A 14281-nucleotide genomic window follows, 5' to 3' on the forward strand; every position below is an offset into this window, starting at 1 on the left:
GACTCTACATAGTTACAAGCCAAGCACCAACTCTCAGACACCTGTCCTCAATCATCAGGACACAACCACGAGTTTACTTCTTCATTAGGAAAGCAACTTATACATGATATTTTGAATTAATAGGAGAGCGACTTGCATGGAAAGATTACCACCACGTAACATTCGAATTTAAAATGCAACATAATGTGATGAAAAACCGACACATGATATTGTATCATAAGATCCGGCCGCCAGAATGGCAATGATTTTTCCCAACAAAATATAAAACATTCAAATCTGCTTAATGAACAAGGAATATATAGAAGCAGAGGATTAACAGTGAAAAGCACTACCTGCTGATCATTTGGTCTAACGACACTTAATCTTCACTTTATTTGAGGATGTTCTGAATTCCCTATTTGTAAGTTTTCACAAATAGATTTTGGTTAAGAGATACAGGTCCAAACAACCGTTTTCAAAGGCCTTGAGCAACCTTGGCTCCAACCACAGGGGAAATGATAAGCTTTCCCTTTGCTCCATTCGCGAGACGAGAACCTTATAGTGCTTTTGGGATAACGAATACTATTTGTCCTTCTGCCCAGCCTACATTAGACAAACCAGACAAAGACTCAGAACTGAAGTAAGTGCAGATCAAGATTTAATAAAATATAAAACTGCTGTCAGAGAATTGAGCATCTGCAACTGTATTGTCCTTTTAACACTACAACTACAAGCAGGTATAATAGCCCATGAATGATCCAGTTAATTAACATATATTCGGCTTCAAATTGATAAGATGCAAAAATTGTATGACAGAAACATCTAATTACAAAAATACAACAGCAGCGACGGTACAATCAAAAGTAAGAGAGGTAACTTCTCTTTTCGATAAGGAAAGAAAAGAGGCCACATTGAACATGGCAAGTAAAATTTTATTATGTCTCGTCCTGATAATTCCAATCTTTAGATTAGGTATAAAGAAAAGTTGATCCAAGTCAAACCTTTTTGAGTTTCTCCAAAACAGAATCTTCAAATGATTGATATCCAGCCCCAACCAAATTATTAAGTCGATCTGGCTCCTCAGGCCTCTGAACCGGTGGAGCATCAGTCACTGAAACTGGTTTAAGAGGTATAACCAGCAATGGATTAGAAAGATCACCTAACAGAGTTCCTGTTGCAGCAACCTACAAATAGTACACATCATAAGTAATTAGCACATTAAGAAAATAGACGTTCAAATTATAAAGAGCAAATCTAAAAATCATAGCACACTCACAGCTGCATCTTTAGTCGCCATCACAACAAGAGCCGAACCTCTCTTCTTCTTGCCCCTGATGACAATATCTTCAACCTCGCCGAACTCCGAGAAAAAACCTCTCAACCTCTCTGCCGTATAACCTTCACCAACATTTTCCCATGAAACTTTAAGCATCTTCTCCTCATCCAACCCCATCTTCGCACCACCCGCATTTTCCTTGCCAACTCCACCAGTCTCTCTCTTAGGAGCAGCAGCAGTTGCCGCCCCTTTCTTCGCATGCTTTTTGCGTATTCTCTCAATCTCTTCTTTAAGCTTCCTAGCGATTCTCTCCTCTTCTGCTCTATCTCTGGCAGCCGCATCCGGAGCAAAGGCAGATCGTTCTCTTGCTTCAAGATCAGAGACCATCCTTTGTCGCTTGGCATCGCGCTCCAAATGGCGGCGCTGCTGGTCCCTCTTAACTCTGAGTAAATCATCAAACAATTTCCTGGCCTTCTCATCCTTGAGTATCTCATAGGATGACATGAGACTCTGGAAGTTGGCCGGGGCATCGGGATCATCGGGCCTCTTGTCTGGGTGCAACACCAAAGCCTTCGCTCTATATGCCTTTTTAATATCATTCTCTGTAAGCTTGGCGCCTTCCTCGCCGGAAGGTAAGCCGAGAACCTTATAGTGATCAACCTCGACATCCATATCTAAACCCTAAAATCACAATACACTGTTAGGGTAAGAAATGATTGCAATCAGTAAATTTGTCTAATAATTCTTTATATATATATATATATATATATTTTCACTAAACCCTATTTTATATATATAATAGAACTAGAGAACGGTTTCCAGCAGGAGGCGACTGGATCCAAAATGGAGGTCAAAACAAGTAAAATCGAAGGCATGAAAACCACAGAAATGTACAGAAATATTCAGAAGCAGAAATTTCTTTCAAACACTTTGTTCAGAAGTTTACCTTTACCGAATGCGTTTCGAATTGGAAATCGGCAGCGCTCTCCTCCGGCCTCTTCCTTCAATTTTCGAAATCCCCAATTTTACTTTCAGCTGGGAAATCCAAACCCTAATCTGCCTTTTCCCTCCCAATTCAATTGCGCGTGTCGCGTGTGTCCAATGAACGAGCAAGTTCTTGCGTTTAATCTGAACCACCCATCAAGAGTGTAAGGCCGGGCCAGTTTGGTGGGCCGGTTGGACAGGACATGACGGAATGAACTTGGGCTTTGAATAACGTAATGAACCGGAACGACAGAGCCGAACGAAACCAAAATTTTCGATTTTGGATTTGATTGGTTCGGTTCTTGGTTTGTCGCTCAAATTTTGAAAAACCACCTGAGCGTCGTCCCCTGACTTGACCTGAGCTGCTCACCCTCTCGCGTTAACGAAGAATGTCGAACCCTCTTCCGATTCTGTTCTGCTGACCGCTCTTCTGCCGCCACGATCCTGCTCCTCCAGGTACGCACGCATCCATGGTTTCTCCGATCACAGCCGTCAATAATTTCTCAGCACCCAATTAAACTGATCCAGTTTCAAAAAGATCAGACATTTCGCTGTATACGGTTGTAAATTTCCTTTTTTTCATTCTTGCCTAGGTTGGTTTTTGTAACGAATGATATCAGAAAAGATTATGATGATGTCATTTATTATTAAATGATTGTTTAACCCACATCATGGCATTGTGATGCACTGAAGTTGTGAAGATCTCGGCATCTTGTAGCGGTCAGTTTTGATACCTTTAGACTCTTATCAATCAGCAATTCTATGTTCAGACGTTAAAGCATTATTGGGTTGCTTTCTTTGTGGTGGTGTCATGGGCTGTCAACTTCACAGTTTTAAATGCCAGTGCTGGTGGATGCTGATCCGCGCTTTAGGTAATTGTTTTATCCATTTTTAGATATTCTTTTATTGTTCATGTTGAGTTATGCAACTTGTATGTTTTTTGAGGGTTTTCGCATTTGTTTAAAGTTTAAAAACTGTATCTTGTCACCTCTTCTTGTTCATCAGTTAGAACACAATGTAGCCTACTAAATTATTCTAGCATGCACAATTTATCTTCCAAATGACTGAAATTTCAGCTGAATCCTGAATGGCTGGATTGTTTGTCTTCATTGGAAGTTCTATTGGAAAGGGCCAGTTTTCGTCCACACCGTTCCAGGGTGTGAGCACTTATTTGTGTTCGCAATTCCTATATGGTGATTCACTAATCAGTAATTTAGTGGATGAATTAATACATAACATCCCTTGAATTAAATAGCTTCCATAAAACTAATTTACCAATCTTTATTACACAGTTGGAATTATTTTTGGTAAGTACCTTACTAGAAATTAATTTGTAATAATTGGATTATTCCCAAGTTGTACAAGTTCCTTGAGTATTAATTCTTTGGCGGAATCAACATTTTGTTATTTTGCCTTCACTTGTAACTTGTCATGTAGATTTCACATTGCGAATTTGGAACTTGATTTATGATTAATTGCAATTTTAGGGCTTGTCTAAAAGAATGTGGAGAAACCGGATGTGTAGCACAGAGATGCTTTCCGCATTGCAATTTCTCTTCCTATGGGGCCTCTGTTGACAGTCCATGGTACATGCAAGAACCTCTTTATCAGCAGTGGAAACAATGGGATTGCCAAACTGATTGCCGTTACTATTGTATGGTTGACAGAGAGAAAGAAAGAGAAGCAGCTGGGAACGGTCCAGTCAAATATCATGGTAAATGGCCCTTCAAGCGCGTTTACGGGATCCAGGTTTGCCTTTTTTGGACTACCTGCCTTGACAACATTTTCTTTTACAATATATTCTAAAGGTATGTATCATAGTTCTGTGGTTGGTGCTACTTGACACGTTATCCTTTTTAGGAGCCTGCTTCGTAGCTTTCTCTGTGCTCAACCTTGCAATGCATTTTCATGGTTGGACATCCTTTTTCATCCTTCTATACAACACGTTGCCTTTGAGACGGGATAAGAAGACATACTATTATTATGCTAGTTTATGGCACATCTATGCTCTCTTATCATTAACCTCCTGGTTCGCGAGTGCTGTTTTCCATAGCAAAAGGTTTTTATTCTGATTACAGTACGTGGGAAATGGGGGAGTTTGGTCGCTTAGCGCATTTCTTGATCATTAATGTGTCTAATGAACTACGGGGCCGTGGATTTGACAGAGAAATTAGACTACTCATGTGCAGTGGCAATACTTGGGTACTCGCTTATTCTGTCCATACGAAGAAGTTTTGATGTGAAAGATGACGCTGTTAGATTGATGGTTGCTGCTCCACTGCTTGCATTCGTAACCACCCACATATTGTATCTCAACTTCTATAAACTGGATTACGGTATGGCACTGTACTAAATTTTTTCATTAACGTATAGTTGGAGAGAGGGAGAGAGAATGTTGATCAATTGCACCTCCTTTAATCTTCAAATAATTTTGGTAACATGTAGTTTCTTGACGTGCATGGCAATATCACGTGGAATGATCTGACCTAACTAATCAAAACACTTTGCAGGGTGGAACATGCAGGTTTGTGTTGTCATGGCGGTGGTTCAACTTCTTCTTTGGGCAATTTGGGCTGGCGTCACTCGCCATCCATCACGTCGGAAGCTGTGGGTGGGTAGCAGTGGGGGGAGGCCTTGCAATGCTCCTAGAAATCTACTACTTCCCTCCATATTACGGATTCTTGGATGCTCATGCTGCCTGGCATGCCACCACGATTCCCCTAACTTATATTTGGTGGAGTTTTATCCGAGACGATGGTGAGTTCCTGGCTTGTAATCAAGTAAAGCGGTCGCGAAACTCGAACCTTGCAAAGAAGGCAAAGTAGAGCATGTGGTGCTTGAGCACGTAGCCCTTGTCTCCATTAACTTACTGGAAATTGCAGTTTGCCCCCTTTTCTTCACTCTGTATTGCAGTTTTCCCCTTTTTCTTCACTCTGTATTGCGTCGAGATAAGTTTTAATTTTGATTTTTATCATTTTATGATAATTAAGGACTCATTTGGAAATGCTTTGAGAATGACTGAAAGTGCTTTGAGAATGACTGAAAGTGCTTTTCGAAAAAATGTTGTTGAGTTTTAAAAGCACTAGCTTCTTCCAAAGGGCACTTAAAATATTTTTCCAGGATTTTCTTGTGTTTTTACTATGGATTGGTTCCAAAAATATTTTAACCAAAAGCACTTTCAGTCATTTTAATAGCATTTTCCAAACGAGCCCTAAAAGAGTAGTTAGTTTTGGCTTTTTTCCTCCATTTTAAACTTATTTCACTAAAGTTCACCCAGTTAGAACAAATTTCTCCATCAAAACTTCCTTTCTCAACATCCCTCCGCTGCCGCCATCGCTAAGATCCGCCCACTAACAAGGAAACCTAAGCAAGAACATCGCACCAAGTTTTTATGCCTCGCCCAGCCAAGAAAAAAATTCATGAATCCGTCACTGTGTGGATCCGATTTCCATTCCTTACCTCCCAACAAGTGAAAATGCCTTAAAAATGAAACAAATCTGAAAACTTGGATCCACACTTGTTTACTTCCGATTTGAGTTGTCTCAACGAACTCTTCAAACAATCGCATGTGTGACGAAAAGATCGTTAAATAGGCCAAACCCTAGCCCTTTAAAAGTTCTACACAAATCTTAAACTAAAGAATTCTAGAATTCATGCACAACAATGTTTGTTAGTCTAGAAACATCAAAGTTATAGTAGTCTTTTCCAGAAAGACTAGAAACTAGGCCATTATGTAAAAGCCCAAGTTAGTGGCAGAGCATGACCAATGCACTGCCTAGAAAGTTCTAGCAATGCTTAGATCAATATGTGCGTTGTTGTGTAAAGCAAGAAAGAAGCAGAAGAAGCTAGAAGTGAGTGACACTCAAAGTGAGCAAAGTGAGTTTCTAGGGTTTGTTTTTTGAAAGTAAGAGAGTGTCATAGTTTTTAAAATTCTATCTTTGAGAGTATGTGTGTTTTAATATTTTGTGAGTGTAATACAAGTAATTTGTTTATTAGTTTTGTGTCTCCAACACTTAAATATTAGATTTGTGTACTCGAATTTTTCCATCAATTGGTATCAGAGTGTACGATCAAGGACTGCCTCTATTGAAGCTTCCAGGAATCATGATAAGTTTAGTACTTCGCAAGATTGCTGACTAATCTTGTTTGGCATATCAAAATTTTGCCGGTACAATGGGTGATCTTCAAGTAGTTGGAGGAATCAATAAGCTTAACAATAAAAATTACAACATATGAGCGATGTGCATGGAGTCTTATCTACAAGGACAAGATCTTTGGAAGGTCGTCGGCGGCAATGAAGTTACTCAGCCGATAAAAGACACTAATGACACTTTACATAAGTAGAAGATCAAGGCAGGAAAAAAATATTCCTTATGAAGACCACAATTGAAAAAGAACTGTTGGAGCACATAAGAAAAGCCATTATACCAAAAGCAGCATGGAACACATTTGCCACAATCTTTTAAAAAAAGAACGATACAAGGCTATAGCTTCTTAAGAATGAGTTGTGATAGGCAAATAAATTTTCAAACTCAACAAGTGATGGTTGAGTTGGTCATCCTTGTACAACAGCAATAAAGCCTCGGTATTTGGGTCTCAAAACATGGACAATTATTTGTGTTATCCTGGACAACAGTTGGGTCGAATTCAGAAATTTCATGGCGTATGGACTTTACCTTGTGGAAATAATGAGTAATCGTCATGTTTCGTTGTGACACCAATAATAGCTCATTATTGAGAACAGTGTCTTTTATCGGCTGAGTAACTTCATTACCGCCGACGACCTTCCAAAGATCTTGTCCTTGTAGATAAGACTCCATGCACATCGCTCATGTGTTGTAATTTTTGTTGTTAAGCTTATTGATTCCTCCAACTACTTGAAGATCTCCCATCGTGCCAGCAGAATTTCGATGTGCCAAACAAGATTAGTCAGTAATTTTGTGAAGTACTAAACTTCTTACTATTCTTGGAAGTTTCAATAGAGCTGGTTTCTGATCGTAATGCTCTGATACCAATTGATGAGAAAATTAGAGTACACAACTCTCATATTTAAGTGTTGGAGAGACAAAACAAGTAAACAAATTACTTGTATTACACTCACAAAATATTAAAATATACAAACTCTCAAGACACAATTTTAAAAGTTATGACACTTTCTATCTTTTTAAAGACAAATTCTAAAACACTCATACTCCTCATTTTGATTGTCACTCACTTCTAGCTTCTTGCTCGCTTCTTTTGCCACTTTCTTGCTTTACACAACAAGCACACATATTTATAGGCATGTTTGTTGATCTAAGCATGGCTAGAACTTTCTAGCTAGTGCATTTGATTATGCACTGCCACCGACTTGGACCTTGCATAATGGCCACACATTTAAGTAGCTTCAAGTCTTTCTGACTAATCAACTTAGTCCCATTTTGCATTTCCATCGAAGATCACACTTCTGAAAATGGAGAGTACGTTGCTCTCTATATTCATCTCTTGGATTCAATTACAGAAGCATTCAATCACACATTCATACATAAGGTTATTGCCCTTTATTTGGCCAATCCAATGCTATTTAGGGGAGCTTGAAAGAGGGTTTAAGGAGTGCAAGAACAGGGATGATGCCTTCATACTAGACAGGTAGAATCTAAGTCTAACATGTTGTATTGGATTATTTGAATTTGCACTCTGCTTTCACTTAATTATGTGTTTCTTACCCTTCATTTCAAACTTAATTTTTGCTTTTGGATCAAGGTTTAATTCCTTTTCCATGTATTGGGGTTGGTTGTATAAAATTTTGGATAATTTTTCATCGTCTTTGTCTATTTATCCATCTCTTAACTCAAAAGGGTGCAGTTTTAGAAAATTGATATCGGAAGCAATTTTAAATTTGTCTTTAAGATGATAAAATAAATAAAAGTATATAATTAAGTTAAATCAAAAAAGGTTTTTATTTAAAATGCCATATACACCCCGGCCTATTGGGATTAATGAATATTTCGTATACACGTAACACATTGTGAGACCCTAAATTTTCTTGAAATTCATTGAGAAGCAAATTCTTGACTCGTTTTCAATAATTGAAATGTTTTAGTCAGTTAATACTACAATTTAGTGGTATTTCTCTTCACTTGTAAGTAAGGGATCTTAAGTTCAATTCTCACCAAACGCGGATTTGAACCACATTATTGCTAACACATCGTGAGGTTAAGTCCACCACGTTTCCTTTAGTATAGATAATATCGTTTGTTAAAAAAAAAAAAAAAAATTGAAACGTTTCATTTTTCTAAAAGACTTATTCCTAAAGTGCCCTCTGAAAAGTGAAAACTAGGGTCCATGGTGTTTTGTATCTAGGGGTGCAACTTGAGTTGGGTAAACTCGAATTCGTCCATGCCTAACCCGATTTTGAGCTTAAAGTCACTCATGTACATATTAACTATACCACTTCATATTATATAAGTTATGTATAAGTTGTGGAATGACTATATTTGAAGTTTATTGTCGGTTTTCATATGGATAATGATTAATAGTGCTAATTTTGCATTTCTTTTGGTTGAAGTTTTGATATAGGTCTTTTAATTTAATTTTTATTTTGAATGGTTGAAACATTAAAAATAGTCTCCAAATTGTTGGTTTTAACTTTTGTATGCATGATGATGTATCAATGAAATTTTAACTAATATTGACGTTATTTTGTGACATCCCACATCGCCCAGGGGAGTGATCCTTAAATGTATATTCCCATCTCTACCTAGCACGAGGCCTTTTGGGAGCTCACTAGCTTCGGGTTCCGTAGGAACTCCGAAGTTAAGCGAGAAGGAGGCTAGAGCAATCCCATGATGGGTGACCTACTGGGAAGTTGCTCGTGAGTTCCCAAAAACAAAACCGTGAGGGAATGGTAAGCACAAAGCGGACAATATCGTGCTACGGTAGTAAAGTGGGCCGGGGAAGTGGTCCCGCCCGGGCCGGGATGTGACAATTTGGTTAAAGATTTGAAAAGTCATCCAAAATAAGTTGTTATAAAATTAAACTCAATAAAGTTGGACGAACCCGAACCCAACTCATGTAAAACTGAACCTAATTAAATCCAAACAGACTAAACACGCATTAATCTGAATCCAATCCAAACTCGAATTATGGAAGTTGAGTTAGGATTAGGTTGATCATCTAACCTACCCAACCCGTCCGAGTTGCACCCCCATTTGCATTTCACTCTTACCAAAATCTGAAAACTTGGAAGTTCAGGTAATTTTGGCAACAAATGACATTTGGGGATTTTGGCAACAAAAAAAAAGAGGAGTATTCTCAAGTAAAATGCCATACAAGCTGAACAAGTCTGCAAACTTGGAAGTTCACATCATTGAGTTGCTTTTTAATCTGAGCCGTCCATCAAGAATCTAAACCTTCATAAAAGGCCACGTCAGCTAATTACTAAAAAATCCATCCCCAAGCAAAGTAATAAAGAAACAAAGATTTATACTCTCTCTCTCTCCTCTGCTCTCTCGATCACTCTGTGTTCTCCGAATTAATTCAATCTGGGCAAGTTTTTAAATTTCTGCTCTTAATCTCTGGAGGATACCCAGAAGAAAAGAAGGTGCTTTCTTTAAGGTAAAACAAGAAAAAGGAGCTTGCTTTCGCGCTTCAGGTGGCATCTGCGGCTGAGATTTGATCTGGGTTTTGAAATTTCAAGCTTTTGGCTTCAATCCCTTCCCTTTGGATTCTGGAAAGTTTGACTGAGTTTGTATTTACCGCCCACATTGCGGTTCTTTCTTCTTTTTACAAATCCTGAAGCTTCTTTTACTGCGGAGAGGTTCCAACCACGCCATCTTCAATCTGTAAGTCAATTTTCACAACCCAAGATTTCGTTTCAGTATTCAAAAACCAAACTTGAATTGCAGCCGATTAACTCGATCAATTTTGTGAGTAACCCAGATCTGGAATTCGCTTGGATTCGATTTGTGTTCGCCAATATTAATCTCAATTCGTTTTTTGAGGCTTTTTGGGAAGTATAATATAATGCTAATCAATATGGTGATAGTGTTGGATTGTGTTTCTTACTTTAGATGTAAAAGGTAGTAATGTATGCATTCTGCTGCAGTTGTGAGAAGTTGTAGTGGTTGATTATGGATAAAGAGAGTCCGCGGTCTGTGTCTTTTCGCACACATCGTAGGGGAGAAAGGAGTAATTTAAACCAACACAGTAAAGGTAAGCAAAGCCTAACGTCGTCCCATTGTGCATTGTGAATTGTATCATGTTAATTGTTGAGGCTAAAGATATTGATGTGGGTTTTTGGTGTAGCATTGATTCTTGGATCGATGAAATAGAAATTTTGTTTAGCATGAAAAATGTGAATAAGTCGTTTGGTGGTGCTGGTGGTGCAGATGTTGAAGAGGGATTTCCTCTGGGAAGGGTGCCGCAGGATTATCCCATGAAGATCGTTTGGAAGAAGGGCTTTATTCGATTGGTTCTTGTAGGTGGCATTTTGTGGATGCTACTAATTCTCCTCGCATCATTATTTCATGTTTGGTCCTGCCAGTCTTCTATCTCTTTCTTCTCAGGTATCGTAATTTTTTCTGATGGAACTATGCATTAAGTTCTTTGGGTTCTTTGTTTGAGTTCATGCTTTATAAACACAGAGCTTGAGCTTTACATGTTTTTTGTTGCTGTGCCCAATGTTTGAAGTAGGCTAGTTGATTGGTGCCCGTTCCAAAAAATGAAAAGTCTTGAGCTTATATCTACTGTTTTTGGTATTCATATACATCTTAGCGATATCAAACAGTGGATTTTAGGAATTCTTTGCATACCATAGGTGATAAAACATTTTTATTACGATTTTTTTTAATTAAAACTTAATTATATGAGTCAGGGTAACATATTTTAGTAAGCCTGTAAAGGTCTGGCTTGAAATACATGAACAAATGCTGAATGTCTCGCTATTGTTGGTTTAAATTTTCCTGTAGTATGAGGGGTCATAGTTGTCAACTTGTGAGTATCAAATAGTTCCCCTAAAGTCCAATAGTAAGGGCGTTTTGTCAATATTATTGGTACAACTTGCAATAGGTGCTAATATTGTCAGCGCATGCTTTGTAAATAAGGTGTCTGTTATTTAATTTGAGGCAAACAGATATGTGTTCTTAGTAGTTTGATCCACTTGAATTGCAGCTATGTGTAACAAAGAGAGCAAGGTCTTCTCCATGTTAGACTCCCTGGGGTTTGTACCAAAAGGACAATCGCAACACCGTAAGAACATTAAAATAGTTTTGCATTGGATTATTGATAACTTTTTAGTTTTATTTAATGATTTTGTTTGTTTTCATATCAAATAGGCTGTCCGATTCCTGTTGTCAGTGATCCTGATAAGATAAAAATTCCAAAGGGAAGAACTCCTGATGAAATTGTCAAAAACTTAACCTATGTTTTGGAAGATGAGATTTTGCCTGGCGGAACTCAGTCATCCCCACTATTCGGAGGACATCAAAATTGGACACAGAGAGAGGAGAGTTTTAGACTAAAATCAGACATGAAGGTAAGGACAAACATCAATACTCTGTTATCTTCCGTCAAAGCGTGTTCTTTAATTATTTGTTTTGGTATCAGAAGTAAAAGAGTTAATAGGGCCCGACTTCCTTAGCAACTTCTTATAAATAAACTGTAGTTTACCCATGTTTCAAGTATGTTAAAATAATCGAAAATAATGGTGGTGGATATGGAGAAAATTGTCAACTTAATGTAGTGTTTCTCTTTCCTATTTATCGAATTCTTCTTTTTCTGTCTGTTTAAGGGGTATTTCTTTTTCCATTCTCCATTGTGAGTTGGTTAATGTTTATATCCTGCAGGTGCACTGTGGTTTTATTCGAAACGGTGGTGCTGAAATGGCTCCTGCAGACATCAAATATGCCAAGAAATGTAGGTTTGTGGTTGCATCAGGCATTTTTGATGGTTATGATGTACCCCATCAACCTTCAGATTTAAGTCCTCGTTCTAAGAAGCTCTTCTGTTTTCTCATGGCGGTCGATGAAACATCTCTTAATTTTATCAAGGAAAATGTCACTGTCAGAGAGGATAATGATGGGGGAAAATGGGTTGGTATCTGGCGTCTTGTTTTGTTGACGCATCCGCCATATGATGAGCCAAGAAGGAATGGGAAGGTCCCCAAGATATTAACCCACCGCTTGTACCCTAACGCACAGTATAGCATTTGGATCGATGGTAAAATGGAGCTCATGGTTGATCCATTGCAAATTTTAGAAAGGTAATAAATCGACTTTATCTTTCTCATTCTCTATATTTGTTTGTGCGCATATAGCTATTATCAAGGGATCTAATTTGATTTGCAGATATTTATGGCGTGGGAAGCATACATTTGCCATTTCTCAGCACAAGCACCATCGCAGTATATACGAGGAGGCTGATGCAAACAAGCGGAGGAAGCGATATGCTCGACCTCTTATTGATCTACACATGAAAATTTATCGTTATGAGGGTTTGGAGTCGTGGGATCCAACCAAGAAAACCGTTAGTGGTAAGAAGGAACACCGTAGATTTTGAGTTGTGTCATTTGTTAGTTTTGTTTATTTGTTTCTCCTCTGCTTCAAGTTACAGGCACCTGCCGACAAAGTGAATGTCTAATACTATCTACATATGTATTGGTATAATACTATTTATTAAAAGTATTGATGGAAGCTATTGTATGCAGATGTACCAGAGGGTGCCATTATCATACGGGAACATACTGCGATGAGTAATTTGTTTAGCTGCTTGTGGTTCAATGAGGTCCACCTCTTCACACCAAGAGACCAACTGAGTTTTGGTTATGTTGTGTACCGGTTAGGGGGTTTGTTTAAGTTCTTTATGTTTCCGAATTGCGAGTACAATTCCCTGTTTGTGTTGCATCCACACATAAGGGAGCATTCTTCTCGTATAGAGTGGGTAACAAGTTGGAATCAGCTCAAGGGGAATGGAACTATTTCGAATAAGGGTAAAGATTGGGACCAGGCCAATGCGAAAAATGGTTTGATAGAAAGTAGGGGAGGCTTAGGCTTGTGGACTCCTTACCCTGCAAATCTTGATTCAGTTGTCCTACCCCCTGTGGCAAGAACGTCGAAAGCTGGCTGAGGGGTCAATTCGATCCATTTGGTCTTGTGAAGTTTTTATTGAGCTCTTCCTGGTTCTCTTTTTTCTGTCATCCCAGAAGAGACTCGAACGGTACATAAAAGGAAGAGGAAGAGGAAGAAGAATAGCGGCGTCGGGTCTTTTAAATTTCTGGGTCTGGGTGTTATAGAGATGATTAACAAGGAAATTGCAGCAACCTTTCTGGTACCACTAAGATTCAAACTGGAAACACATTGTGTACTATTTTGATACCGTTTGTTTAGCATCTGTTTGAGTTCCGATGGTAGAAAATGGAAGGAAAAACAGAATAGAGTATATTTATTGTTTTTAGAAATAAAAAAATGCAAGATTGATTGATTAATGTGTATCTGAAGCATAATTAGTGAATATGTGTATTATACACACGTGCATATTTTTCAGTAATACTTCTGCTTTTCCATACACGTTTAATTATTAGTTATATTGCATGTTGTTTATAACTTCAACGTATTATACATGTATATACGTATCTTGTACGTTTACTACACGTTATTTTGACACGTAAAATTCACGTTTTTTATATGCATATGTAGCATATTATTGAAGAAATGATAAATAAAATATTAAAATTTAAAAAAAAAAGGCCAAATTTTTCAAAGTACTATTTTAGCAAAGTTGCCGAATAATACATGTATGTATTTTTCACGTATTATATCCATTCCGTATTTTACTATGATCTGAAGTGAGTCTGTTTCTGAGCATCCCTTTGTTTTCTTGTCTTGCAAGGCATTAGTATAGCACAACTCAAGTGGAGAATGTGTAACAGCTGCTTCCACACTACCCAGGTTCTTGTCTTTTGCCGTACCGTTATAACTCCTCTGTGCAACCGCTTCGGCTTTATAAGCACTTTTGCTGAAAACTTAAAAGCAACAAAACTTTTATAGAAAGGAGTAAGGACCTTAT

The 14281-nt window shown here is 38.1% G+C and overlaps 2 protein-coding genes and 1 pseudogene across 4 annotated transcripts; 2 read left to right on the top strand and 1 right to left on the bottom strand.

Moving 5' to 3' along the window:
* Positions 1 to 186: 186 nt before the first annotated feature.
* Positions 187 to 2920, bottom strand: LOC137725581 (uncharacterized). 2 transcript variants are annotated; one of them, XM_068464314.2, is made up of 4 exons: positions 2202 to 2920; positions 1256 to 1936; positions 981 to 1163; positions 187 to 582 (listed from the first exon to the last, which is right to left on the bottom strand). In XM_068464314.2, exons 2-4 carry the CDS (start codon positions 1925 to 1927, stop codon positions 562 to 564), a joined length of 876 nt encoding a protein of 291 aa, XP_068320415.2. In that variant the 5' UTR covers positions 1928 to 1936; positions 2202 to 2920; the 3' UTR covers positions 187 to 561. The 2 variants fall into 2 exon arrangements, with proteins under 2 accessions (XP_068320415.2, XP_068320416.2); XM_068464315.2 differs by having other exon boundaries at positions 1256 to 1952; positions 2202 to 2911.
* Positions 2099 to 5243, top strand: LOC137725583 (uncharacterized; annotated as a pseudogene). The gene is made up of 6 exons (XR_015962147.1): positions 2099 to 2104; positions 2980 to 3111; positions 3727 to 3992; positions 4103 to 4294; positions 4387 to 4575; positions 4750 to 5243. The product of XR_015962147.1 is annotated as an uncharacterized LOC137725583 (transcript).
* Positions 5244 to 9665: 4422 nt separating this feature from the next.
* On the top strand, positions 9666 to 13778 carry LOC137726508 (putative hexosyltransferase MUCI70). Its single transcript, XM_068465442.2, has 8 exons — positions 9666 to 10062; positions 10326 to 10432; positions 10609 to 10785; positions 11390 to 11467; positions 11554 to 11753; positions 12064 to 12479; positions 12565 to 12749; positions 12924 to 13778. Exons 2-8 carry the CDS (start codon positions 10351 to 10353, stop codon positions 13340 to 13342), a joined length of 1557 nt encoding a protein of 518 aa, XP_068321543.2. The 5' UTR covers positions 9666 to 10062; positions 10326 to 10350; the 3' UTR covers positions 13343 to 13778.
* The last annotated feature ends 503 nt before the right edge of the window (positions 13779 to 14281 follow it).

The sequence above is a fragment of the Pyrus communis genome, chromosome 5 (assembly GCF_041283825.1).
Source record: "Pyrus communis isolate YQ-2024b chromosome 5, ASM4128382v1, whole genome shotgun sequence".
Taxonomy (NCBI): domain Eukaryota; kingdom Viridiplantae; phylum Streptophyta; class Magnoliopsida; order Rosales; family Rosaceae; genus Pyrus; species Pyrus communis.

Bases quoted from the DNA above. Each gene is read 5' to 3' on its own strand.
- LOC137725581 (XM_068464314.2), bottom strand. From the start codon at position 1,927: ATGGATGTCGAGGTTGATCACTATAAGGTTCTCGGCTTACCTTCCGGC. The intron at 1,164-1,255 runs GTGAGTGTGCTA...TACTATTTGTAG, and splicing joins TGGCGACTAAAGATGCAGCT to GTTGCTGCAACAGGAACTCT. The intron at 583-980 runs GTTTGACTTGGA...TGTCTAATGTAG, and splicing joins TTTTGGAGAAACTCAAAAAG to GCTGGGCAGAAGGACAAATA.
- LOC137726508 (XM_068465442.2), top strand. From the start codon at position 10,351: ATGGATAAAGAGAGTCCGCGGTCTGTGTCTTTTCGCACACATCGTAGG. The intron at 10,786-11,389 runs GTATCGTAATTT...CTTGAATTGCAG, and splicing joins TTCTATCTCTTTCTTCTCAG to CTATGTGTAACAAAGAGAGC. The intron at 11,754-12,063 runs GTAAGGACAAAC...TATATCCTGCAG, and splicing joins GACTAAAATCAGACATGAAG to GTGCACTGTGGTTTTATTCG.